General features: G+C 56.7%; 1 protein-coding gene across 5 annotated transcripts in view; it reads right to left on the bottom strand.

Moving 5' to 3' along the window:
* CAMKK1 (calcium/calmodulin dependent protein kinase kinase 1) overlaps positions 1 to 25743 on the bottom strand; it is an 85866-nt gene that overhangs the window by 34777 nt on the left and 25346 nt on the right. For 2 of the 5 annotated variants that reach the window (XM_032200856.1, XM_032200859.1), the window contains 7 exons: positions 16685 to 17218; positions 9795 to 9842; positions 8685 to 8738; positions 3471 to 3522; positions 2835 to 2968; positions 2245 to 2281; positions 498 to 519 (listed from right to left, as the gene is read on the bottom strand). In XM_032200856.1, the coding sequence (XP_032056747.1) occupies positions 498 to 519; positions 2245 to 2281; positions 2835 to 2968; positions 3471 to 3522; positions 8685 to 8738; positions 9795 to 9842; positions 16685 to 17128 (791 nt within the window). In that variant the 5' untranslated portion in view covers positions 17129 to 17218. Of the gene's footprint in view, positions 1 to 497; positions 520 to 2244; positions 2282 to 2834; positions 2969 to 3470; positions 3523 to 8684; positions 8739 to 9794; positions 9843 to 16684; positions 17219 to 18363; positions 18419 to 19049; positions 22473 to 25743 lie in introns of those variants that run through there. The other 3 variants (XM_032200857.1, XM_032200858.1, XM_032200855.1) reach the window with 3 other exon arrangements.

The following is a 25743-nucleotide window of genomic DNA, read 5'->3' as shown; positions in this document are numbered from 1 at the left end:
AGCGCAGAGCTGCAGACCCAGCCCAGGTGCAGCAAGAGGTGGTGAGGAGACTCCCGCTGCCTTATCCCTGTTCCTGCTGTGGAAATGTGCCACCAAAACAGCCTCCTGTGATACATTCGTGCTGGGGGCAAAGTGAGGCAGGGGGCAAAAGTGAATGGTGATGGAACTTCTGAGCCCTACATCAGAGGAAGGGGCTGCTACCCCAGTGCTGCATGCCCTAAAAAAGCTTTTCTCCCAGGCATCTAATAGGGGTGTGGCACCACCTTTATGTTCTGGAGCAAAGCCCGCCAGCAGGGCATTTCCTCCCAGCCCATTACATCCCACAGCATCCCCCCCAGCTGGAAGGGTGCGAAGGCAACTGCAGCTGGAGCTCTGCTCTCACCTGCCTGCAGGCAGCCCTTTGCCCCACTGTGCACATGGAAATCCTCGTTTCACCCAGGAAGCTAACAGTCAACACCAGAAATTTCAACAAAAGCGTTCCCAGGAGGACTACTTACCCTTTCCTTAGGAGGTCAAACACTGCAAGGAAGGAAATCAAACCATGAATGAATCGCAGAAGAGAGAACCGGGCTTATTCATATTTTAGCACCTATGAAAACACATCCCTTCCCCTACCTGCTAAATCAATTTATCTCCCTCACCTTTCTTTCTTCCCACATGACAAGGACACCAGGGGATGCAAAATGAAAATATTCATCTCTTCAAAGACAAATCTCCCCACCTCCTGCCAGGGAGGCAGCGGGTGCTAATTTACCAACCACACTTCTGCTGTTCCCGGTGTCAGCCCTGGCTGGTTTGAGCCCTGCCTCGTTCAGTACCTCCGGGGAGGGCGTTTGGTGTGAGATTTCTGCTAAATTGCTGATACCAAAGGAGATGCTGTAAGAACACGTTGCTCTATTTCAGCTGTGTCACTCAGCAGCACAGCTACACTGCTATCAGAGAGGGAAATGCTCCCTGGCAGGGGCAATTGCAGAGGGTTTATTGGCATCAGTTGAGGCTTGTAGGGCATGTGGGTTTGTGTGTCTGAGCAGGGGTTAAATAGGGACTTGCCCCGGCCCTGGGGGTTTTTCTGGTCCTGTGGCAGCAGTTACTGGGGTTTTACCAAGTACCACTTGGTAGCAATGCTAGGATATGAAGCAACTTGCAGAAAACCAAGGAAGATGTTTGAGGTCTCCTAGCCCCAGGCTGGGCCCCTTGGCTCCCTCGGAAGGGAAACGTTCCTCTGCAGCCCCTGCCCCGCTCAGCTCCCAAAAAGCTGGGGTACAAAACCACAGGGAGCATGACAGCAGTGGTTAGGGGAACACTGCCTTGGCAGCCAGCTGCAGGCTGGCTGAGGAAGCTCTGCCCCCTTCTACAAACTGAAGCAGACACTTAATGGCACCCAGCTCCTGCCCTGCAGAAGCCAAAAGCACCCAGCATCACACCAGGGCTACGGGGCTCCACACTAGGCCCACGGGGCTCCGGCAGCAGGGAAGGCTGGCCCTTCAGAGGCAAACGGCTTCACTTGCTAGGCAGAGATGCCTTGCAGAAGCAGCTTAAAAAGCATCCCATAATTATTTCACGAGAAGCAGCCTTTAAGCCTGTCTCATCAGGGAACGCTACCGGTGAGCAGAGATTTAACAAGGGCGGACGTCTTCATCTCAGCAGCTCTGCAACCTAGATGCTCCCAGGCCTGTCCCTGGGGGTTTTGCCCAAATCGGGGCACCCCCAAGGTTTTAGGGAGAGGAAGACAGGATGGAGGGCACTTTCCCACCCCTGGCATAAATGCAGAGTCAGCTGCGACCTTCCATCGGGACAGCCAAGGTAAGGATTAGGCTAAGAAGGTCTCAAGGCTCATCAGGAGGTGAGCGTGTCTGCAGGGGGCACAGGGAACATCCTGAGACAGCTTTCTTCAGTCACCACCAATATCCACAGCGTACAGGAGTTCAGAGAGATGGACCTCAGACTGAGAGAACAAGAAGCTCTCCTGCACTTTTCCCTTCTCTCCTGGCTCTGGCATACACAGAGGGGAGGGCAGAGCTGCGGTCACACCTTTGTAGTGCCATTATGTTAAGGGGACGCGTGCAGCTCTGTAGCCCTGCCAGTTCAGCTGCCTTTACAGGTGTTTCACTGTTCAGAAGAAATACCTCTGCTCAAGTTGGTACAAGTTTCCTCCTGGTACTGACCCTGAGTCCCAGCACGAGTTACTTGCACCACTAGGTCTAAAGCCCGGACGGTTCTGTTAGCCTGTAAGGACTCACGTACCCATGTACAAGTTGTCCTCTGCAGGATCATCGAGGACCTGCAATTGGTAACAGAGAGAGAAGGGGAGAGGGGAGTAAGAAAACAGCAGGGAAAGAGTCGTTTTTAATCAAACAACATTTTACTGCTCCCTGTGTGCTGTGCTGAGCTGCAGAGCATTAAGGAAGACTTGTGCTGATATTTAGAGGTTCCTGAGAGGGGGGCACGGTGTTGGAGGACATGAATTTTCCTGTCACCAGGAAAAAAAAAAGGGTTTCCACCAATATTTGTAGAAACTGCTTATCCTGGTCTGAGTTCAGCCATTATCAAAACCAGAAACGAAGCGTGGCATGTGTGCACCTTCCCAGGCCTGTCTGCTCAGAGCTTGCTGCTGTTTCCACCAGCGCACCCAGCTGCCTTCACTCAGCACAGCACCAAAGTGTGTCAGTTTGTCATACACATCTCTGTGATCTTACTCAAAATCACCAACCTAGCTGTTGAACGCCCGTTTTGAAACAATTCTGGCTGCAGTAGGGGCAGTTGGAGAAGCATCCTCTTGCCACAAGACAAACCAGATCTGTTTCAGTGCGGCGTAGGCTGCAGCAGTAGCTCACCTCTATCAGCTTAACGATGTTGACGTGGTCCAGTTTCTTTAATATGGCTATTTCCTGATAGACTCTGTCCAGCGGTGCCATTGGCTTTGGCTGCTCTCCGGTGGATGCTTTAGACCCTCTAGGAGGAGGCCGACCTGCAGATGTGAGAACAGAGTCACAAAGTCACTTGGCATGCAGGAGAGAGCAGCCGCTGCCCCCCTGCAGGACTCCCCAGCTGCAGGGGAAGATCTCATCACCCTATTACCACCTCAAAGCGTTGCAGTCCCCACCCTGAAGAGGGATTGCCAAGCCACACTGACAGCAGCTCCTGCTGGCTGCCCAGCCTGGTCTGTCTGCCACCGGGGCTGGGTGCTAAAGGGGCAGAAGAGCCCCTAGGAGGAGGGGCCCTGCCCTGCCCAGCTCCCAGCACTTTGTCAGGCTTCAGAGGTGGTGAACGGGACGAGCCAGCACTTCAAAGACTCCGAAAATCAAAGCCAGGAACCTAATTACCGAGTGCTTTGAATTTATCCGTGCCTGGCCTTTCCCTACTGCACTTTAAGCAGCCCCCAGCCCCTTGGGGAGCTTTCGTCCCGCAGCCCTGGCAGGCAGAGGTGTGCCTGGCTGAGGGCAGCAGGCCTCCAAGGGTGAGATACCCACGTGGAAATCCGTACTGCTTCAGGAGCTTCTTCTTGGAGAGGACTTTCATGGCCTGGAGGAAGAGGAAAAAGCAGAGTTAAAACCAGCCGGGAGCCCCCAAACGCTCGGTGCTGTGAGGCCAGGGCTGGCTCGGCTCTGCCCTTGGCTCAGGGCAGAAGGCTCCTGGTTAGAGGCGGCCACCGCAGGCACACCCTGCCACAGGCCTTCCGAAATGAAGCGAACAGCAGCGCCTTTATCTTTTTCCCATGGAAAAAAATAACTGGGTTTGATTTATTTTAATTTGGACCCAAGAAAATGAGCCCGATTTCTGCACTCCGGGCCACAGCTCAAGGGAAGGGGTGTGCTCCTCTCGCAGAGCTTTACAGACCTGGCTTTTTGGATGGCCCGATGGCCGTGCTGCAGGTCGGAGCAGCTTCCAGGCTACTCCACCTGATGTTTTGCTTCGCCAGAAGGTCTACGAAGCCAAAGAGCTGGAGCATCACAGCCATGCCACTACCATCCCTTCAACCTACACCACACGCCCGGGGTAGGTGAGGACACAGCCCCTTCCCCAGCTCTGCGTGGGGCCTCGTGCTTTCTCACAGACCTTTTTTTGCCCCGTAAGGCCTTCCTCACCGTCCCAGAGCCATGCAGAGGACGTACAGCGTGCCCCGCTGCCGTGCCCCCAGCTCCCTGAGCACTAACAAATTTCCAAGGGCTGCTCCCACAGCCTGCGGGGCCCAGGAGAGCAGCACGTCAGGGCACGGCTCCATCCCCTCGCAGGGGTGATTACTCCCGTTAATTAAGCATCCAAACCCCTCGTTCCCAGCAGGGTGAGCCCTGTGAGATACAATTAGCTAAGGACTCCCACGGGACACGGTCAAATGCCAAGGAACTGTGCACGAATGCCACGGGGGCAGGCTGCGCACGCTGCCCCTATTTAATGCATGCAGCAGGGGCAGGTCAGTGAGAAGTTTTGGGGAGCTCCCTGGAGCTGCTCTTGCTGGCATCACGCTGCCATGTGCCCCACATCCCACCCTCCAAACGGACTCCCACTGCTCCCAGCTCGTGATATAATCAGGTTTTATTTTTTTATACTTGTTATTTTTATTTTATTTTTGCTACTGATCCGGCAAAACCCTCTGGAAGGCTCCCCCTGGCCACCTGGGTCTTGTCTGCCCTCTGGCAACGGAGCTCAGAGAAACAAGAACCCGAAGACGCAGTTTGCTGCAGGAAGCTCCCGGCTGCACCACGCTGTGGGGAATCCAGCCCCAGGAGCTGAAGCCCTCAGGCAGGCTCTGGGAAGGTGGGAAGGAAGCATAAGAGACAGAGAGGGGCACTAACGACGACACAAATTGTTTTTGTGGCCAGAAACGGAGGGCACAAGAGCTCTGGACGTGCTCACAGCACCTCCAAAGCCTGGGTAGCTGCCACCACGCGAGCAGGGCTGGGTCAGAAGAGGACCTGTCCCCTGCACTTCCAGACAGAAACAAACCTGGTCGTGCCGCAGGCCAGAGGCTCTGAACTGCCAGAGGAGCAGAGATGAGCACACACAGCAGAGGAGCTTCACTAATTACAGCAGGAGCTGGCGGGGCGAGGCTTCCCCGCTAATTGTGGCTGCACAGAAGGGGCAGGCACAGGGCTGCTCAGCAAACTGCTCCTCCGGGCTCCCAGCCTCAAAGTGCCAGCGACATTTCCACTGGCAGGCAGAGCTAATTACTCAGCTGATGCCTTCCTGATAAAGAATCAGCTCAGAGCCAGGCCGAGGGATGTTCCCCTCGCACTGGTAAGCATTGCTTCGGCTTCCTCAGGGAAACAGGGAGCCTCGGAGACTTCCCTACACGTGTCCTGTGCCCACTTTCCTTCTGAGTGACACATGGACACAGCCCGTGGCATTGCCCTCCGAGAGGCAGCAGGAACCCCGTGCCCTTCTCCATGTGCCTTTATTAGCTCCGTCTCCTGCTCTCCCTCCTAACACCCCGCAGCTTGGAGCTCACAAGAGAGATGCTGTGTGGGTAAAGAAAAGCCTAAACCAGACAGGCTCAGCCGCCAGGCCCCCAAAATCTGGCTCCCCCTTTAGCCCTGGGCGATCCAGCTCCTTGCTACTGAAGGGCACGGGCTGTGAGAGTGAGCCAGAAATGATTTCCCTGGCAGGTATGTGAGAGGGTGAGGAACGCAGGAGCTGTGCCTTCCCGTCCTCCCCGTCCCAGCTCTAGGGGGCTGGCAAGGCTGAAGGCTGGCTGCTGGCCACTCTTCCTCGGCAGTAGCACTTCGTTCAGCTCTCTGGGCTCATCAGCCTGGGAGGAACTTGTCCCCAGCATTGCCACGCCATAGGAAAGAGCCTTCGATGCAAAGGCTGGGAGATGGAGGCAGGCAGAGCGCACCACACAAATCTTGTTTCTTAGGAAACCGGATTAAAAGAGGAAAAAAATGGAAACTCCCTGACAAGCTCCCATGCTATTGCTTTTGTCCAGAACCAGCGTAACAAATGTCCATCATAACCACTCTGCTCTGCGAGCTGATTTAGAGATTGGAAAGAGGAAGGAGCCATGACCTGAGGCATGGCAGAATCAAATTCCATCAGCACAGTGACTCCCAACTCCCTCTCCGCCTGGACACGTTTGCCTTCGCTTTTTATTTGCTGCTCTGTCGCAGAGCTTGGCTTTTTTTGTTTTTTTTTTTGGCCTTTTTTCCCCTACTCACTGTCGAAGCATCTCCTGCAAACTGTGACACCGAAACCTTTCCAGCTGTGACGAGCTCCTTGGCAGAGCCTTGCAGGCGCTGCTGTGGCTCCTTCGCACTCCCCAGCAGCCAGAATCCAGCGCCGTGGCGGGGGCTCTGCTCCAGGAGCCAGCTCTGCTGCCCGGGGGCTCCTCCTCGAAGGGGGCACCAGTCACATACCCGGTGCTGGCTGCTCCATTCCCCCAGGCTGTGTTCCCTGCATCCACTGGTGTATATCAGCAGCTTCCCAGCAGCTCCTGGAAGCACTTTCTGATCGGTAACGGAAGGTCAGACAGCCCACAGGATAAATGCCGCCCATCTACGTTTTTCCCAGATGTGGCAATGGGAGTTTTTCCTAGGTCTAGGCCAGACCCAAAACTCATTAAAGCAAGAGAAATCTTTCCACTCACTTCGTCAGGAGCTAAATTCAATTCGTGGTACCTCCAAGTTCTGCAGTTAAGCAAAGAACTAGCAAAGGGCCCTGCGCCTCAGCACGGATCGGGGTGTCACGCTCTGAATTACACCCCAGAATCATTTATTCAGCTTTAAAGTTTGGCTCCTTTTTATCTCAGCACGCTTGCTTGGAAAATAAAGCAGGCAGCAGCGTCCTGGCCTCGTGCCACGTGAATCAACCAGTGGGGCTGCTGACCAAATGCCAGCCGAGGCCTGATCTCCTCTCGTTAGCTGTTACTGCCTTCCAGCACTGCCCCAGCTGACAGATGAGCACACACAAAATTCAGGCAGCAGCATCGCAGCCTGTCCCCTGCAGGGCAGCCGTCTGCCCTCTCCCCTCCCTTCTGCTTACGTGCACAGCAACGAAATGCAGGTGGCTGCAGGTCCCTGCTGCAGGCTGCCCCAGCCCCTGCCTCGACCCCAAAACAAGAGGGTTGGGGTGGATCACAGGGCACAAACTGGGCAGCAAACCGGGCGGCGAGGCTGACACAGAAGCGCCCTGACACGGGAGGCACTGCGGCTGCAGTAGCCTTGGAGTGTGTGTCGAGATTAGAAGAAGAAATGGAGATTAAGCAGGGATTAACTAACACACGTCAGGCTAGCCTGGACGCAGGCTTTCACTTTTGGCTTTGATTTGAGCAGCTCCATCTACAGCCTCGGCATTAACCGGCATCCAAAGCACGGGGAGAGGCAGCACCCACGCTCCCCTCCTGCAGTGGGAGGGCTGCCCTGCCCCTCTCAGCAGCACTGCGACTCCCACCACCAAAAGTCGATGCCAAAACGCACAGGTCATGATTTTCCAAGAAAAAAAAGGTGAGCACAGCAATAAAGGGGACGTGATGAGCTGCTCCGTGCTGCTCACCCTGGGCAGGCCGAGGGCACAGACAGAAGCAGGGCAAAGCCGTGTCGCTCCAGGCACCAGAGGGAGCAGTGGGAGGGCAGCAGAGGAAGGGAGCTGGTGGAAACAGCAGCGCTCCAGGGCGCTGGGTGAGTCAGCCTGGAAGGCACCGGGGATGGAAAGAATCGCAGAGCCATACTGACTGCGCCTCCTCTGCTGGGCCAGCTTCAGGGCACCCCTTCCAGATTTTTGTCTCATCTCTTCCATCCCTCGTTTCACGCTGTTCCTCCTGCAGTGTCACGCCTGATGCTAGCACAGAAGGGCTACAGACAGGCACGCAACTGCCCCCCAGCCTGGGGCATCACCTGTAAATCCAAGGGCTGGGGGAAAAACCAGCTGGGGAACAGCGGGGCTGCCTGCAGTCACTGCCAGCCCCACGGCTGTGACCTGGGGCAGGCAGCAGTCCACGAGTGTGCCCAGGCACCCTGACGGGCCCCTTCCCACCCCGAGGTTGCTCCATTGCAGCAGGGAGAGCAGCATGGCCATGTGCTGGCCCCAGCCCTGACACGTTGAACCCCAGCTGGGACCTTTCGGATTTGCCTGCCTCTGAAATGGGACTGACAGATGAGGAGCCTTCTGTGTAAGCAGCCCTTCTGAAGCCCAAGCCCTTCAGCTCTGGCTTCGGCTCAGGAAAGCATTCAGAAGCGCTCTCTGCACTGCATCCGACACCTGCAGCCCCGTCCAGTGCGTGGGGAGGCATCCTGCAAGGGGGTGAGACCCCGCAGAGCCAGGCACTGCTCAGCATCGTTCTGCTGAACCCTCCGGTGTCCTCAGGAGACAGGCGAGCTCGTTGCGGGCTGAGCCTCCAACACACAGCAGGTGCTGCACCCCACTGCCCACACACGCCTCTGCTTCCAGGTGACCTGCTTCACAGCCAGCAGTGTCAGGACAGCTCAGCAGCACGCTTCTGCAGCCTGCCTCCGAGGTCCCTGCGCGTTGCATAACGCAGCCCACCCCGTTTTCCTCTCGCCGTGTGTGCGTGCAGGCAGGTGCGCAGCCAGCAGCACGTTGCTCCGTGCCCCACGGGGAGGTTTGGTGCCTTGCGTGCTGCCCAGATGAGAAATGCATCTGCTAAAAGCAGCACAAGGGGGATGCGGCTCCCAGGGGTGCAGCAGGGAATGAGGAGCAGCGGCAGCAGCAGTGAGCAAAGCAGAGACACTCACGTAGTACTTGTCATCGTTCTCGTTGTAGGCCAGCTTCACGACACCGTAGGAGCCCTAGAAATAAAAACAAGTGGCACCGTCAGCTCAGCACCTTGCCTCCTTGCTGCTCGAGGCTGGCACAGCACCACCCGGCATGTCACAGCAGCCCTGGTGGCACCACGGGCACTTGCTGAGGATCAGTAATGCCCGGAGGAGGAGGGGTGCGCTAGCTCATCGCCTCCTGCCCGTCTCAAGTCAAAAACAGGGAGGGAGGAGATCGAATCATTTCAGCTGATGATTTCTGGTGCAAGGTTGGAAACTTTGCCTGGACAGCTTTCCGGCACAAGTCCATTTTCAGCAGGAGACTGTGGCAAGGCATCACCCCGACAGCTGCCTGTAGGATAAAGCAGTGGGACGACCACCACAGCCCTCACAACACCGCTCCTGACCTCACGGGGCGCTGGGACCAAGGTCCAGGCCCCACGGGAGGTGGACGAGCCGCCCAGCTGATCCAGGCCAGCAGGTCCAGCAGGCCCCCTGCTAACCTCGGGGTGCAGGGAAGGGGGCAGGAGCACGCCTGCTGCTGGGGGAACACCTCGCACTCCTTCAATCAGGCTGAAGGAGTCTGGGGTCTTCAGGGGTCTGAGCTGCTGCTCACCAGCCCAGACCTCCAAATAACTTTGGAGGAATCTCTTCTGAGCCCTTCTGCGTCTTTGAAGCAGGGGCTACGACTAAACCAGCAGCTTGTTCACAGAATTAAAAACTTAAACGAGTCCTGGCGAGGACCAAACACCTGCCCTGATTTTTTATTTTCCCCCTTGTTGGGCTGTATTTATGCCCACAGGCACTTAGTGTCACACTCGGTAAGCAAATCCCTTGGAAGAAAGCCAACGTAACCACCTCCAGAGGGAAGGAAAACAAACATAGATTCCAAGGAAGTGGTTCCACTTTGACCTTGAACAAAACTTGCTGGAACCAACAAGGCAAACAGACAAACATAAAAGCCCCAAAGAAAACAAACGCAGGTTTCCGAAGGGCTGACCAGTAAGATCCCTGGGGCTGGCACAGACTTCCCACCCGTACCTATGTGTGCACGCAGGTCCCCGCGAGAAGCAGGCTCCAGGAACGTACCTTGCCGATTTCACTCTGCAGCTTGTACTGGTTTAACTGCACGCAGTCCTGCGGATCAAAAGGAGAAGAAAATTAGGGTATCGGTAAAAGAAAATGACAGAGTTGGATTCGGTACCAAGCAGAGGCAGCGTGCTGAACAATGGAAGCCTGAGGCTCACTCCAACCGCTCCCCGTTCCCCTACCAGCACGGCACTGCTGGCAGCTGAGGACAGAGCTGCACACGGAGGGCCCAGGTGAATCGGGGGCTGTTTTTTGAGGGGAAAACGCAGTCACGCTCCTCTGCAACACAACTCAAGAACGACAGATTGCCCTCAGCTGACACTGTTGAAATAAAAGCACCCCGAAGCATGCCTGGTCTCGGTTTGCAAGCCACCAAGCTCCACAGCTCCAGGAGCTGACGGGTGGTGGATGCAGGCTGATGGCCTTGGCGGCGTTGTAATTAACGCACTGCTAAAAATTGATGCACGTGCTAAATCCACGGCTCCCTTTAGCACTGCACTACCTAAAGGAAGATGCTTTTTTTTTTCCACCGAGGTAGCGAGAGCTCTGCAGCTTCATTGTGCTTGGGGCTGACCCCTCCGTCCTCATTAAGTACAAGAAGGAAATCAGGCTTTGTGCTGGTGCTGGGTGAGCCCTTGCAGCTCTCTTCTGCACGACGCTGCGGCAGCTGAGACATGAACGAGTTAAAAAGCACCACCAGCGGGGAGATCAGCCATGGCTGAGGAATCCATACGCTGAAGACAAGGTGCCAACCAGCTCCTGGCACTGGAGGCCACAGAGCTCAGCCCACCGGGTGCCGAGGAGTCAGCCCAGGCCAGGAGCTTGCTCTGTGTCTGCTCGGCTCCATCGATTTCCTTCAAGCATCTCCTCCTGCTACCCGCTTGTCGGCAGCCGGGCTGTGCCTTGGCACCGTTTAGCTGAGCCCACGGGGCGATGTTCTGTGGGTACAACCAAAGCCCTGACACACTTTGGTAATAAAGGCTCAATTTCCCCTGCCTTCCCTGGCTCTGAAGGTCAGGCTGCCCTTTCAGCAGCTCGTAGCAGAAGGAGGAGATGTTGAGGCACAGAATTATTTACGGCACCGCCACACTGCTGTGAGTTTGTCGGCCTCGCAGAAAAACAAGAAAAGAAACCCTGCGAAATCCATCGCGCCCTGGCAGAGCTCCTCCTAAAATTCAAGCGAGATCCCGTTCTGCTGGAGCCCAAGCACCTGCATTTCCACAAGCCTGCCCCACACAGGGCACGCAGCAGCACGGAGCCCACAGCCAGGGCACCGGGCACTGAGGAGCTGGGCCCAGGGGGTGCAGAGGCGTCGCCCTTCATCCCCCGGAGCACCACCAAGCCCCATCCCTCAGGAGAGGGGAAAAGAGGTGCTGCAGGCTCACCCTTCTGCAAACGTTCAGCCAAGCCTCAAGATACCCCTGGAGCCTACAGCAGCAGCAGCGGGACAGCAGCAGGGGTCACAGCCCCGTGCCCTCCACCACCACCACCCCGCTCTGTTGCGGGTGCAGCAGGCAGCAATTGGGGCATTTCCCCCCTGCGAAGCACAAAGCCCTTCCAGAGCAAGCCATCATCGCAGCGAAGGAAAATGAAGAACCGGGGAAATGATGACTTTCTAAGCTTGCAAGCAGCGCCTTGTCAGGAATACAGGCAGTGATTTAAATCTTCATCTCGTTTCCAGCAAAGGAAGTTTTTTTTCCACCGCCCTGACAGGGAGAAAGAGCCAGCAGTGAGTAATGGAGCCGCAGCAGTGCATTAACTCCACCACTAGCAAAGCTTATAAAATCTTTCCAAAGGCAAAACCCAATCCATCAGAACTTGAAGCAGCAAGAGTGGAACCAGCAGAAGACAAGGTGCAAAGCACAACGCCACTGAGATGTGAGGAGCAGGAAAGGCCCGGTGAATTTTAGGGGCCTGCAGCACCCCGGGTAGGGACACACAGGGGACAGCTGCCCCAGGCAGCAGATTCACCTCCCGGCCTGGAGCTGTGCTTGGTGCTGGGATGATTTTCACCCACTAAGCAGCAGCAGTTTCTGGTGATGGCTCCTGGCCTGCTTGCCCCGTGCTCAGCCTCATCCAAGGGCAGGCTGCTGGCAGGACACGACTCTGTAGCACGGCTCTGCAGCACGGCACTTGGAGCTCCACTCAGCAAAACCCAATCCACATTACAGCTGCTTTTTACCTTTTTTTTTAATGTCCTTCTTTCAGGAAGCCCATAGCTGACAGCTCTGGTGACTCGTGCCACGTGTCACTGCGGACTGGCAGCGTTGTTACTGGTGTTTGGGCTCCTGCAGGGAGCAGGACAGTTGTACCATGTCCTTATCAGACGCCAACTCCTACCTCTGGGCCAAGTGTTCCTAGAAAGAGCATCGTACGGCCCTGCTGATTGCATCACGGCCCTGTAACTGCACCCGCTGACAGCTACAAAAAGAGTGAACAAAATTAAATTTTAATGAAGGCCGTGGGTGAATTAGTGCACGGTGCCCACCTCGGTGTGCAGGAATTGTTCCACCTTAAAAGCAAGGTGCCCCCTTCGACTGCGTGTCCAAGGTATTGCTCGGGAGAAGGAGGGGAGGTCAAAGCTACAGAGAAGACAAAAATCAATCACAAAGTCACAAAGCAAGGTAAAGGCCAGAGTTGGGGCTTAATCCATGAATCCGCTGTTGCCAGCACTGTGACAAACCCCAAGAAACAGAACTGAGCCTTCGCTGCCCACTGAGGGGGAGTGGGAAGGAAGAGGCAGGGCTAATGCCCAAAGGATGGCGTCTTCAGAAAGGGTTAGGCTGGCCGCACATACAGATACCGGGAAAAAGTCTGCCCTTAAAAGAAGCCGAATTCAAGCAGCTGAGTTCCATCGAGACACGCTTCAGAGAGAAACACGGGAAGGAAAACTGGGAACTACGAGCCGCTAACGATGACAACGCGGCTTTAAAATCATCCCGGCTGGAGGGGGAAGCGAAAGCAGTCCCAAAACCAGCCGAGGTGAAAACACAAACCAGACGGGGCACTGGGGGCAGCAATCAAGACAAATCAGAAAGCTGCTAAGGGACAGAGCAGGGTGCGTGGGGAGCCCATGGAGGTGGGACAGGCAGGTTTGAAACGTGCCCCAAAAGAAGCACCGGGCTCGCAGGCAGCACGATGCCGAAGCTCAGCAGCAGGCTGGGCTCAGCCTCCTGGCAGCAGAGCTTCCCCAGCCCCTGCGAGCCCAGCGGGACAGAGGCCGCCCCGCCGCAGCTCTGCCTTCGGGCTTTCTCCTCCTCTCCACCCTACACCCTTAAGACCGAGCTTTAGGCAAATTGGAAATGTAACTTTTAAATAAAGGTTAATTAGTCCTAGGAAAAGCAATTAGCAGCGTCCGGGGGGGATTCTCCTTTGCAGGAATGCTCCCCAAGTGCCTTCATCTTTTTGAGAGAGCCGCAGCTTGAGCCCCGCAGCCAGACCTCTGCGAGAAACGAGGCCGGGGATTTGTGGGGCTGCACAGGGAGGCCAGCAGTGCCGAAACCCTGGCCCCACGGCTGCCCCAGCCCCTCAGGGGGCTATTTGGGTGCCCAGCAAGAAAATCACAACCTGGTGGAGAAAACCTGGCTGCTCCCGGGACTTGAGGGAAGGCCTGGGTGAGTCAGCCAAGCAGGCAGCAGGCCCACGAAAAAAAAAATGTGGAAAGGCAAGGGAAGGAAGGACGGGGCAGTGATTTATGTTCTGTGCCTCTGGGGCGAGCTGTGGACTTGGAGTGCAGGAAAATTCCCTTTTTGTGCTCTGTGCTCCTGCCTGAGGACGCGGGGCCAACGGCACAGCGGGGAGCTGCAGGACGAGCTGCTGAGCCCTGATGGAGACACCACGAGGCTGCCAGGGCTGGCAGGACCACGCCGGGCTGCCAGGACGGATCCAGGGGAGAGAAGGGAACGTGTGAGAGAGCGGACAGAGAGCTCAGCAGAGACTGGAGGAGGATAAAGCAACTGACAGCGTAGGCAGGTCTGGGGAGAAAGTCTGAAAAAAAGGCATTTCTAGCTCTGGCTGGCTGCTCACCAAATGGAAGTTCTCTCAGCTGCCTCAGAAGGTTGCTTTGGGATGGCCGAATAAAACAGCAGCACTGCACCTTCCAACACACGCTCCCAGCAGGCAGCACCCAAACCTACCCTAGGTGGGCCACGCTCTGTCAGACGGGGTGATGGGGTCGTAGGGGGACCTACAAGATCCCGTAGGGCTGTATGAACTCGTTTGCAGGCTCTCATCCTTTTCCTGGGACACAAGAGGGCCGGGCTCATCCGAGGAGGAGAAAAGCAAGGAAAAATCCTGCCGGCCTCACGGGCACTCCCCGCAGGAGGATGGATGGGCCACCGAGAGCCTAAGACAGGAGGGAACCAAGCAGGGAAGCTGCCTCACGCCCCGTGCTTTGAAAATTGCGGCTCCATTTTCAGAGAGCTGGGGCAGATTGGGTTAATTAACGCACAGCCCCGCTGCCGGGACAGCAGGACGAGCTCTGTCCCTTGCCGAGTTCCTACAGCAGCTGCAGGCTCATCGGCAGCGGCTGCAAGAAACCAGCAGCTGCCAACACCTCGTCTCGGGGCAATTAGCTAATTGGTGGCTCTGCTCGGCGGAGCGTGAGCTGTCTGTACCAGGCAACAAGCCCTACGCCTGCTTCAAGCCCGCCAGCCCCGACACAAGCAGCCCCCTGAGGTTGGGGCTGGCAGCAGGGGACGGGGACAGAGCCCAGTTCAGCTCCAGAAGCTGGGAGCCACTGGGAAACGCAGCAAAATGATCAAGGGATGGCACAGAGTCACGGTGTGCTTAGCAGCAGCTGCTGTTGTTACCCACCGCAGGGTTATTTTATTCCCCATAGGGCTGAAAACCCCAACGCTTTGTCCCCAGTGGCTCTCACAAGCTCTGCTCCATCTCCTGGCTCTGCTCGTTCCTCCCAGCTCACATGCGAGGCGAGGCTCACGGCTCACGGCTCACAACCAAGGCACCAAAGAAATGCATGGAGCAACCTAAAATCTGCTCCTCATTTCTCTTCTGAGTTCCTGCTGCATCTCGGCCAGCCGTGCAGCTCGTGTTTGCACTGCCAGGGCCCCCCCCAGCCCCAGAACGGGCACCGTGCTCTCAGCAGCACCTGGCGGGTGGCACAGCGGCTGCTGGAGCTGGGCTGCGGGCAGGCTGGGTGCTGCTCTTGCAGGCACAAATTTCGTGCTTATTTTTCGCTAGTGAGTGGTCAGCCTCAGACCTCTGAACCTTCTCACCAAGTGTGCATCTTCCCAGTCCTCTTGCTGTTTCTCACAGGGTACAGATCCCAGCCCCACAAGCTGCTCCTGAGGGCCCTGCTGGGGGAGCAAGTACCTCTGAGCACCTTGCACAGCTCTTGCCCAGCCTCCCCTCTGCCCGCTGCTGCAGCGCTCCCCGTTAGCAGGAGCGATGGCTTCTGAGAAGCACGGCACTGCTGAGCATCTCCTCTGTACTGGAGCGAGGCTCCAAACAGTCACAGCAAAGTGACCTGTAAAAGCAGAGCTGCCTGACTGCTGGGGGATGCAGGCTCCGCACCCGCATTTCTAACCGAGCATCCCCGTCCCAAGGCAGCAACGATCGCTCCCTGAGATGTGAATGCTGTGCAAGGAGACGGAGCATCTTCAATTTCCTCTCAGCCTGGAGCGTGCTAGACTCGCCCTGGACTGCAGATACTTGGAAGCAGATCTCGGACAAGCCCCGCTGCCGGCACAGCCAAGCACCGCAGCAGGGGAGCTCCAGCACAGCGCTCACGGCCGCTCCCAGGAGCTGGCTCCTCGCCCTCCCGTCCCTTTTATTAAAGCTCAGGGCTGTCATCAGAGGAGCTGCAATCTCTGCAGCTCATCTCAGGCAGAAATCCACTTCCCAGCCATCACCCACCTCCCAGCTACTGTGACTTGCAAACGTTCCCAGTGGGCAGTGGCCGATTTCTTCTCAGACGTACGGGGAAATCACCTGCCTGCAGGAAGGAAGCACTAAGCCACCTGTGTTAGGCTCCGGGTCTCAATTCTGGTGATTTTGGCTGCTGAGGACACAGAGCAGGACCCACAGTGGGATTTAGGCATCACAGGGGGGGCATGGCGGCACCCACAGGCACTGCAGCGGTGTGGCAGCACCCGAGAGCGACACTGGGCACCAGGCTGCCCATTCCCTCTGTAAAAAATCCTCCCAACTGGTACAACTTCACATTTTTACTTCAAGCAACGCCCATTTTCTCCAGTTCTATCAGCCCTGAGTTCCCAAGGAAGCCCTGCTGAAGTTTCAGTTCCATCTGCAGGACAGGGCCTGGGGGGGCCGCAGCCGGCACAGCAACCCCTCGGAAGGACGGGGCCACGGCCCGCAGCTGCCTCTGCTCTTACAAAGCCGTGCGAACGCTTCCGAGACAAGAGAAAATCCTGACAGGAGCAGGAAACACCAGTGCATTTAAGCTCTTTATAAAATTAAATCAGGCACTCAATAATGGCAAAACATAATAGGAGATACATAATCTCCAGAAGCTTAAATCCATAAAATACCAGCGGCAAAGCTGCCTTGACTGATAAACCCCCAAAGGGCGCGCGCTGCAGGGACACAAAGCAAATCCGTTTGGCCACAGCCCTTTCTCTGAGCAGCCTCCCGGGGCTCCTGCACGCTACGGCTACACAGCAGGGGGCCCGGCCCCCTCACACCGGGGGTCCCAGCCCCACGAGGGCTGAAGAAGCCACGTGTGAGGTGTGGGGATGGATGTAAAGGTGTCCAGCCATTTCAAGCCAGCATAATCCCTGCTTTCAGGGATTTTTTCCCCTTAAATAAAGGCTGCTCTCAGATTTCCTGCTTCAAAAGACTACAGGCTGCCGTGAGCAGGTACAGCTTCCCCCAGCAGCAGTTAGGGGCAGAACACGCAACGTGCCTACCTCGGCATCCGAGATGGAGACGCGGTTGGACTCGATCGTTGGTCTCCTCATTATCCGCGGTGACGGCCCCGTGGCGTAAGCACCGAAACCCGGGGAGTTGCTCGATGCCAAGTAACCTCCCGACGATCTTTCCTGGAGAGACAGCTTCCTGCTGGACAGGACAGGTCTAGCCAGAGGTCTCTTGGAACCGTGCCTCCAGTGAGCATCGTCCGGCCGTTGGGAGGGCAGGAACTCCTTCGCGCCCACGTCAGCGCTGACTCCGTTTCTCTGGATGTCCTTCATGTTTTCCGTGAAGACCGTGTCGTTTTCTTCGGCGTTGTCCTCACCGTTTTGGTCACTTCTATCCGGGCTAACGGCCACAGCGATGGCTGCGACGCGCTCTGCCAGCTCCAGCTGCGTGTCCGGGCAGTGCGTGCCCGTGCCCCTGGTCGGGGAGTCCCCCATCGCCGGGCCCGGCTCAGGCAGCGCTGCGCAGAGCGGTGACACCAGCACTCACCGGCAGCATGCGGCACGAGGAGCAGCTCCACAGGGCACCTGGAAGGAAGCACAGAGAGGTAACGGCGCTAACAGCGCCCAGCAGACACAGCCGAGGCAGCCCCCGGCTCCTTCCCCCAGCGGGGCAGGCAAGGTGCGAGCGGTGTCACCCAGGAGAGGCAGGGCCGAGCACTGCGCTGCCTGCAGGAACTTCCACGAGCGATAAGGCTGAGATTTTATCTGTGTGACATGCAGACAGAGACAACTTCTGCAGCTCCAGCGGGGCAGCCCGCGTTTACGGTAAGGGGAAGTGTGGCTTCTCCCCAGCCAAGGGGAAAGGGTCAGCCTGATGGCCTCTCCAATTCTTACTTACAGGGGACAAGAGCTGCTGGTACGCGGCCAAAGGCAGCACGCAGCACACCCGGTCCACAGCCATGTAGGGCTCCCCAGCAGGCTCCGTTGCCCTGCGTGGCCCCGCGGTGTCACAGAGCTGCCTGGAAGCCAAGCCACGGCCACCGACTTGCTCCCCAGCAGCCAGTTCCCCCGTGCAGCATCCTCACCGGCCGAGGTGGGATTTAAAAGTGGGTCTGTGGGTCTGGGGTCTGCTCTGGCCCCGGTGGCTGCAGCCTACGTGCAAACACGCCGCAGTCTCAGTGCTCACCGGACATAAAAGCTGCACGGGGCTGCAGCTCACCACAGCTTTGTGCTCGTCGGCACGTGGGCTCCGTCCTGGCCTTTGGAAGAGGCCTGCAACCTCTGGTTTGCTCCAGGCAGAGCGGGCGGTGCATAAATACCCACACAGGGCAGGGAACACTCCCAGGGCCCTGCTTTCACGCTGGCCGCGCTCAGTTTACTCAGGGAAGGGGAGGCCAGGAGAGTTCGGGAGGCTGCGGGCAGCCACCAGGCTGGGAACACCGGCGGGCTCCCCAGGCAGGGGCAGGGAGCAGAAATCGAGCCCGGCCTGGAGCTGCCCAGCGATGCTCGGGTGAACATCTCCCACTGGGTGCTGCTGCAGGGAACGACCTCCGAGTGCCCTGCAGACGCACAGCAGCCAAACTCCAGCAAATCTGCCATAGCAATACAGAAACTGGAGGACAATTTGGATGGCAGGCATAGCACTGGGTCGCATGCCAACCACACCATGCCACAGGGAGGAAAAATCCCCCCCCAACACGTTCTTTCTTCCCCACGGGCCCGCTGCTCACCTCCCTCCTCTCCGTCTCCATCCCGGAATAATCTTCCCCCCTTCTCCTGTCTTTTCTGCAGCATGTTTGAAACAAATTGACAGGAACGTCAGTCACTCGGAGCAGTAATGAAACGGTGAAATCAGCTTTAAAAGCTTCTATTAAAACTATATTTAAACCCTTCAATCCCTGAGCACAAATCCTTTCAGAGCAGGAGGCGGGCAGCGGGGGGTGGCAGCAGCAGCAGGGGAAGGGGCGCTGGGCTCCAGCAGCCCCCAACCCCACAGAAAAACCAGCGTGCCAGCCCCTTGGCAGGACCTCACCTCCCCACCTACCCCCACTCCAGGTTCCCCCACAGCCCCCGTTCCCAGCCCCATGCCCCCTAACTTGTCCTTATCACCAGGCTGCTCCAGAGCCAGCTGCAGCCCCGAGCTGGCTCAGCACCGATCCCGTCCTTCAAAACGCACCCGTGTGAAACCTGCCGCGTTTGAGCTCTGCGCTTGGAGAGCTTCTGGCCTGACGCAGGGCCAGCAGGGCAGGGCACACGGCCAGCCTGCAGCTGCCCCACTGCCTCCCAAGCCGCCTTCCTTGTGCTCCACCTGCAGGGCCGGGCCGTGTCGCCCCCATCCCTTCTGGTCACTCCCCAGGCAAATGTCTGTAACTGGGGACCAGGGAAGCACCAAGTGAAGGGGCAGCACGCAGCTCACCTGCTGGCCTCCCAAAATGAATCCTCGGGTAATTCCCAGCTTCACACCAACCCCATAACCAGTCCACCAGATCAAACCAAACAGATCCATCCAGCATCACAGCACGACACAGCGCTGCTGGAAGTATTCTGCAAGAAATCCAGCAAGACTTCGAGAGAGCAATTGTTCATCTGTTCAGTTGGGCTTGGTTCGGATCCTACTGGTTTGAAGGATTCCTTTCCACAGCTAAATCCTCCAGCAGGCTATCAGAAACGAACGGGCTGTGAGCGAGCAGATCAGTCACACCCAGAGCAGCCTCACCACGCAGGATGCCCCGGACAAAAGGCAATCACTTCTCCCAAACAGCGATCTGCTGCCGCAGAGCTGGGCACTGCGCTCCAGACAGGAGCTGAAGCTGCAAACAAGCTTATATGAGCAGAATTAATTCACTTACACATACCTTATTTACTGGGTCTCCCTCCAGCTATTCCTCTCCCGCAGGCAGGCAGCCGCCTCGCCGGTGTTTTCCGCAGTGCATTTATCAAGCGGCTGCACGTTTCCCTCACAGGCACCGAGCAGAGCACGGCAGAAAACAAGCTTTTAGAGGGAATATGATTCTGGAGAAATGTCTCTGTATTGTACGTGGGAGCAGGAGATGAGCAAACGTAATTAATTTTGCTGCTCCATAACGTATTTCCAAGCACTGCCTGAAAAAGGAGAGGTGGTAAAGCTGGGTTGCTGCTTGGTGTTTCCATTTGGCTAACGAGAAATGTTCTCACAGGAGGGACGGGGAGGTTACAGGGCCCTGGGCTCAGCATCTGCAGCTTCATTTCCTGATTTTGCTACAGGCTGCCCAGGAAAACGACTTGAGAGCTTCACGTGCCACAGTTCCCATGCTCAGAGGAGCGATGCTGCGCTCAGCCCGCCCCGTCCCGCTTCCCCTTTCTGTCCCTGAGCACACACTCGCCCCGTGCTCCGGCACCGGGGGCCCTGCAGTAGAAGAGAGCACCGGGATCCAGACCTGCAGTTTGCAGGGGAAGCAGCCAGGCAGCAATCCTGCCCCTGCTCAGAGCCAGAGACCTCCTCAGGTGCCCACAGTGCCCTCCTCAACAGCCTGGGGACCGCAGGGACAGTGTGGGGCACGTCACCCCGCAGCACTGCTAGGACCCCATTTGGTACCTTTTGACTTTGCAAGACCCAGAGGGAAAAGAGAGGTCCCAAAGAGCACGGAGGGCTTTGTCTGCTCCTTTGGTATGCAGCAGCGAGGTCAGGGGGCAGGGCAAGTTTTCCAGCCAGCCACGTACTGGGATGACCTGCAGACAGGATGCCACCTCCAGCACCAGCACCCTTCAGGGCTGTCCCCCAGCCCTAGGCATGCCCAGCCCTCCCTGCCTCACCTGCTGCTTGGTTTCCTCCCGATGTTCAGCACAGCACGGATTAATTATCTGCTCTGCTGCTGTCAGCCAGCACCAGAAACTCCCTTTAAGGAGACAAGCGGCGAGTCCGAGGCTGGGCAGCCAAGCCCTGAAGTGCTCCTCAGATGACATTTTTGAAATATTAGGTCAGCGAGTCCCTTTCAGAGCCCGGGCTGTCTCTCCGCACCAAACACCACAGCCTGCGGCTATTTCCATCCCGGAGTGTCTCCTGAGCTCCCCTTTCTGCAGCTGGGTCTGCAGGACTTTGGGCACTCCCGACACGAGGGAGATGCACATGCATCACCCTGATACACGCACCCAAATCCCAACCAACCTGCCCAGACATCTGCAGGATGTAGGAGCTGCTGGGGGATTTGTCTCTCATGCACCAGAACAACAGCTGAGCTGCCACGAGCCCCATGTGAGACACCAAGAACCAGGGGGGTTGTTTCATGTACCTGCAAAGCCAAAAAAAGAGCATGACCCTGCAGAGATATCAGGGCAGCCAGACAGCAGAGCAGCCCACGTGCCTGGCAGAAGGGTAACCTGCTTCGGGTACAGGCCCCCGACTAAAACCAGGAGAAATTCCCACAACCCAAACACTAAACAGGAGGCAGTGTTTGTGCTTTACGCACACGCCATCCACGCGCTTTTCAAGGCCCTCGTTGCAGAGCCCAGCCATGTCTTGCTGAGAATCACTCCGTCCTGCTCTGATCATTCACGGCTTTTTTTCCTCTCCCCAGTCCTTGGCAGTGAGCCTGGCTGTTGTGCCACAGCTGAAAATTAGATCATAAAAGCGAGGCCCTTTGATTGCTCCTGTGAAGCTCCTAGCACAGCTTTAAAAGCAACCACTGAATGACAAGAAACGGCATTTCTGCGATTCCAGCTCGTGTGAGACACCTGAAAAGCAGGGCTCAGGCCCCTGCCCTGCCTGATTTCCTGAATGACAACAAACATCTCCCAGCCGCTTTTCTTCGCCTGGGAAACGTGTCATTTCTGCCTCCTTTTGCTTAGTGTCTATGTGCCTTAGCAAGGCAGGGGGGTTGAAAAGGCTTTTTAGGACCAGTCCAGTCCCTGAGCCACAAAGACAAGCACCCCGAGGACGCATTATCCCATCCTCATCCTCCTCTTCCTCACTGCCCCTCGGTGATGAAGCCAGCTCTGTGCTTTCCTGGTCCTGGGGCAAGGCATGCATGCAGATGTGAGACGGCGGGGTTGAGCTCAGCAGCAGGCTCCTGATATCATCATATAAAAAAAAAAAATTAAGTCTTTACACCATGGAGGGTGTTATTCCAACGCTGGAGTAACTGCTGGCACACTGAGCTGTGTTTTGGAGCTGCCTGGATGCTGAACCAAACCCTCCAGCCCACGGCAGGAGCTCTAACAACCGCCCTGCGCACGGCGCGCTGAGCTCAGGGAGCTTCACAACAGCTTCCCCAACTGCGTTCTACCTCCTCACCCCACGTTCTAATTATACGGTTAAATACATTTGCATAATCAGATGCAATTAGACTAATTGCACATGTAAGCAATAATCAACCAAAAATTACTCCGAAGGAAGAAGTTTCTGCTTCAGGAAATTTCCCGTGGCAAGGCCGCCCCGAGGACTGGCGGCTCCACCTGGCAGTGACGCTCAGCACATCCACACAGCCACTAAGGGGGTAAAACGCGAGCCCTTCACTCCACGGGGTGCCTTTGGGGTGTGTTAGTTTGCAAGTTACAGCCCAAAAGGCACAGGGAATGGCCAGCGGGAGGCACTGAGCCTGCACAGCATCACCGCGAGCAAAATGTGTGCAAGAAATGCTTCCCCTTGCCACCCCTGTAATACCTGGGAGCCGGCACAGCCCAACAGCACTCCTGCCACTGACCTCAGATTAAAACAAATCCCGCTTGCCCTTGGGACAAGAGACAAAAGCCTTGCAGGGCGAGGAGCCCGGCTGCTGTACGGGACTGACATTAGCCCCAGACACTGCAGACGGGAGGATGGAGGAGGTTGGTGTGAGATGAGAGCACTGCGCCTGGTCGTGCTGTGTGACCATGCCACATGGGATCTTTTGCCCTACCTCCACGAGACCCTATGGGCAGTAACAGGGAGGAGTTGGGCCAGGTGACAGGCACACAGCTGAAGGATACGCACATCACTCACGGTTTGATATCAGAAGAGTAAGAAAGGAGAGCCTGGCTTCAGAGCTGCTCGTTCTTGCTCCCGTCTGGCACTATCCCGACTGACCTGGACCTCAGAACCTGCACCCCCAAACCTCCTCTTCCAAAAGCCATCAGGAGTGCAGCAAATACCCCAAACACTACTTGTAGCTTGCACAGGCAAAGCTGAGCCCCATAACCCCTAGGAAAAAAAGCCTTCTGGCCAGCACCACCAAAAGCTCACCCTGCTACAGCCTGAGCACCGTGTCCTCGCAGCACGGGGGCTACCTGCAGGGTCGGGGCACGATCTGTGCAGAGAGGGAGCAGACCCAGAGGTGAAGCTGAGCAGGGAGGAGGAAAGTGGCCGGGTTACTGGCACCTGCTGAGCTGAGAGGCAGCGCGAGGCCCTGGAGAGGGGGCAGCCGTGGCAGGGAGCAGCTTGCTGGGGGTGGCACTGAAACAGCCGGCGAGGGGGTGCTTCAAAAAACACCCGAGAATGTCAGAGTACACGAAGTTTGAGAGGGCTGGATTGTTTTAAAGGTATTAATGAGCAGGGCAGCAGCCAGACCCAATCGATTCATGAGCAAAATAACCACCTCAGAGTCAGGAGTCTTTAATATTTAGGGTCTTCATTGTTTTTTAAATGTCTGTGCCGTGCGAAGGTAAATGGCAGAGCAAAAAGCTGCCTGATGGACAGGGATTTGTCTCAGATGAGCCACCTGCTGCTGCACCCGTAACGATACCTGGGAACTGGCACAGAGAATTTGCAGCGATCAGCAAACTGAAACCAAGAACTCTAGAGGAGCCTCCAAGGGCACGTCTAACCCCGTCACCTCCTGCAGCACGGAGAGAAAGGGAGGAGGAGAGTAAGGGAGAGAGAGAACGGAAGGCACAAGGCACGGCGCTGAGCGAGGCAGCACACCAACAGCTCTGCAGGGGCAGACAACAGCGGGCATTGGCCCCCTGCTTCTAGCGTGAGGTCTGGCTTTCACTCCTGAGGAGCTGAGCTGCCAGGAAGGGCTTCAGGACATGGGGGCCTCCTACAGTTTTCTGTACCACAGCTTGTGCCCGTTGCCTCCTGTCTATTCCTCGGGCACCACAGAGGTGAATCTGGCTCTGGCCTCTTTCCTGTCTCCTCCCGTCAGGCACATACACACAAAGCCTTCCCAAGGCACACAGAGATCCCAGACTCCAGCCCCAAAGCAGAAGTGATCCCTGTCCCTTGGGCTGTGCGGCAGGGCAGCAGGTTCCCCCGAAGCAAAGATTTCCCCTGCCAAGGGGAAAGGCACAGGTCCTCCTGCCAGGCCTGAGTTTGCTTTTCCCAGTGAGCTGTCAAATCTGGCTAGGTTTCCTTTTGGAGAAGGGCTGTGTAAACAGGTGGTTGTGCAAGCAAAGTAACCAAGGTAGCTTGTTTGCCTCCGGGCTTTTCTCTCACCTTGATGGAGGCCAAGGAAGAGGAGCACACGTCCCTGAGAGTGCCGGTGGGGCAGTCACCAGACCTGCTGGCACCTCAGGTCTGAGCGTTCCTCCTCTGCCCGGCTGGACTGAAAAGCTGCAGAGAGCAGCAGCAGGGAGGCAAACACGCCGCCCTCCTCCTGCAGGTACGAGTTTACAGAAGTCTTGGTCAGGGAACAGGTTGCGTGGCACTGCTGCCAGCTCTCCGCATCGCGCCTGCTCGGGTTACAGGCAGAGGTTCCCAACGCTGCTGCCAGCTCACCCGCAGCCTGCGGTGCCCGCTGCTGAAGTAAAGAGACAGGGAGGAGGGAAGCAGCAACCCATGGTCATGCAGACAGGCTTTTTTTCCAACAGCAGTGTCTCTGCACGCTGGCACCCAGCCTGCACGCTTCCAGGCTGCTGCTTTCCTTCCCTCTCCAATTTCTTTGCCTCACCAGCATTTTTCCTCAGGCTCCTGCCTGTCCTCCTCCCCAGCAGCCCCGTCCCGTCCCAGCTGCTGGTTTCCTCAGCTCCTGAGGTGCTGGCAGAGCTCAGATCCCCCGGTGCTGCACAATACGGGAGGGTTTAATGGTATGAAAGCAAATTGCTGCAGAACAAGGCCGGGGTAGTTTAGGAGCAGCAAAGTGGGACTGGGGAAGATGTCAAACACAAACACAGCTCGGCAGCACAAACCTTGGGCAGCCTCAGATCTCCCAGCACAGACTGAAGCTGCTGAAGTCAGTGCTGTCTGAGGAGCATCCACACTAAACGGAACAAGCCGCCAGACAGAACAAGCTCACATTTAGACATGTTGGGCTTAGAGGTTTATCTCCCTCCCAGATAAGGAGAAAGCTTTCAGCTGCCTGTGAGCGATGCGGAGGTATTGCAGGGGCTGTATCTAAGTTGCTCAGTTCCGTGAAAGGCCGCAGTGAGAAGTCTCTCCAGCATTTTAAAAACATTAATTTCCAGCGGTTGCAGGATTGCCAATCTCCGATAAAAGCGCCCAGCACAGAGCACAGCAGGCTTCCTTCTTCCCAGCGGTTCAAATATGAGTGCAGCTTTCCATCCAAGGTGATCTCTGCAAAGAGTTTTAATCAGGGAAATAATCCCAGCGCCCATCCCTAAGCGCCCACGTGCTGAAGGTCTGCAGCGTGCCCCCAGACGAGAGGTGAGTTGGGGGAGAGCTACACGGAGCGAGACAAAAGCAGCGGCAGCTGTAAGACAAATGGACTTCAAACCCAGAGCTCAAATTATTTGCTGGATTTCCACATGTGTAACTCCCACCTTCTGATAATCCTCACATCTTGAGAAAGCCCAGCACGGCCTCAGTGAACCTGCACGAGGCCAAGGGCAGAAGCGGGAAGGCTCCCCGCAAACAGGCTCCAGGGATGTGAGAGAGCGGACAGCCACGGGTTGTCCCCCTGGCTCGGAGATCTGAAGGGTAGCAGGTTTCCCAACTCCTTTGAAGCCTTAAGCTTTAGCTCTCTAAGCCAAAATGCACTTTCAAAGCCCCAAGGTCAATGACTGGAGATTATCCAGCGAGGCACTAGGCAAAAGCTGCGGCACAAAGCTGTTCTCCTCAGCCCCTGTAATGCTATTGCAGAACTTCGGGCACTTGTCAGAGCACAAAAAGGCCTCGCAGCCTACCCGAGACATTCTCCAGGTGCAGCTTTACCTGGAAAAACACATGAAAACACCACCCTGGGGCTCCCACTTTGCACTCC

Source organism: Aythya fuligula, chromosome 20 (genome assembly GCF_009819795.1).
Source record: "Aythya fuligula isolate bAytFul2 chromosome 20, bAytFul2.pri, whole genome shotgun sequence".
NCBI classification, from domain to species: domain Eukaryota; kingdom Metazoa; phylum Chordata; class Aves; order Anseriformes; family Anatidae; genus Aythya; species Aythya fuligula.
This window is presented reverse-complemented; position numbering and strand designations above follow the sequence as displayed.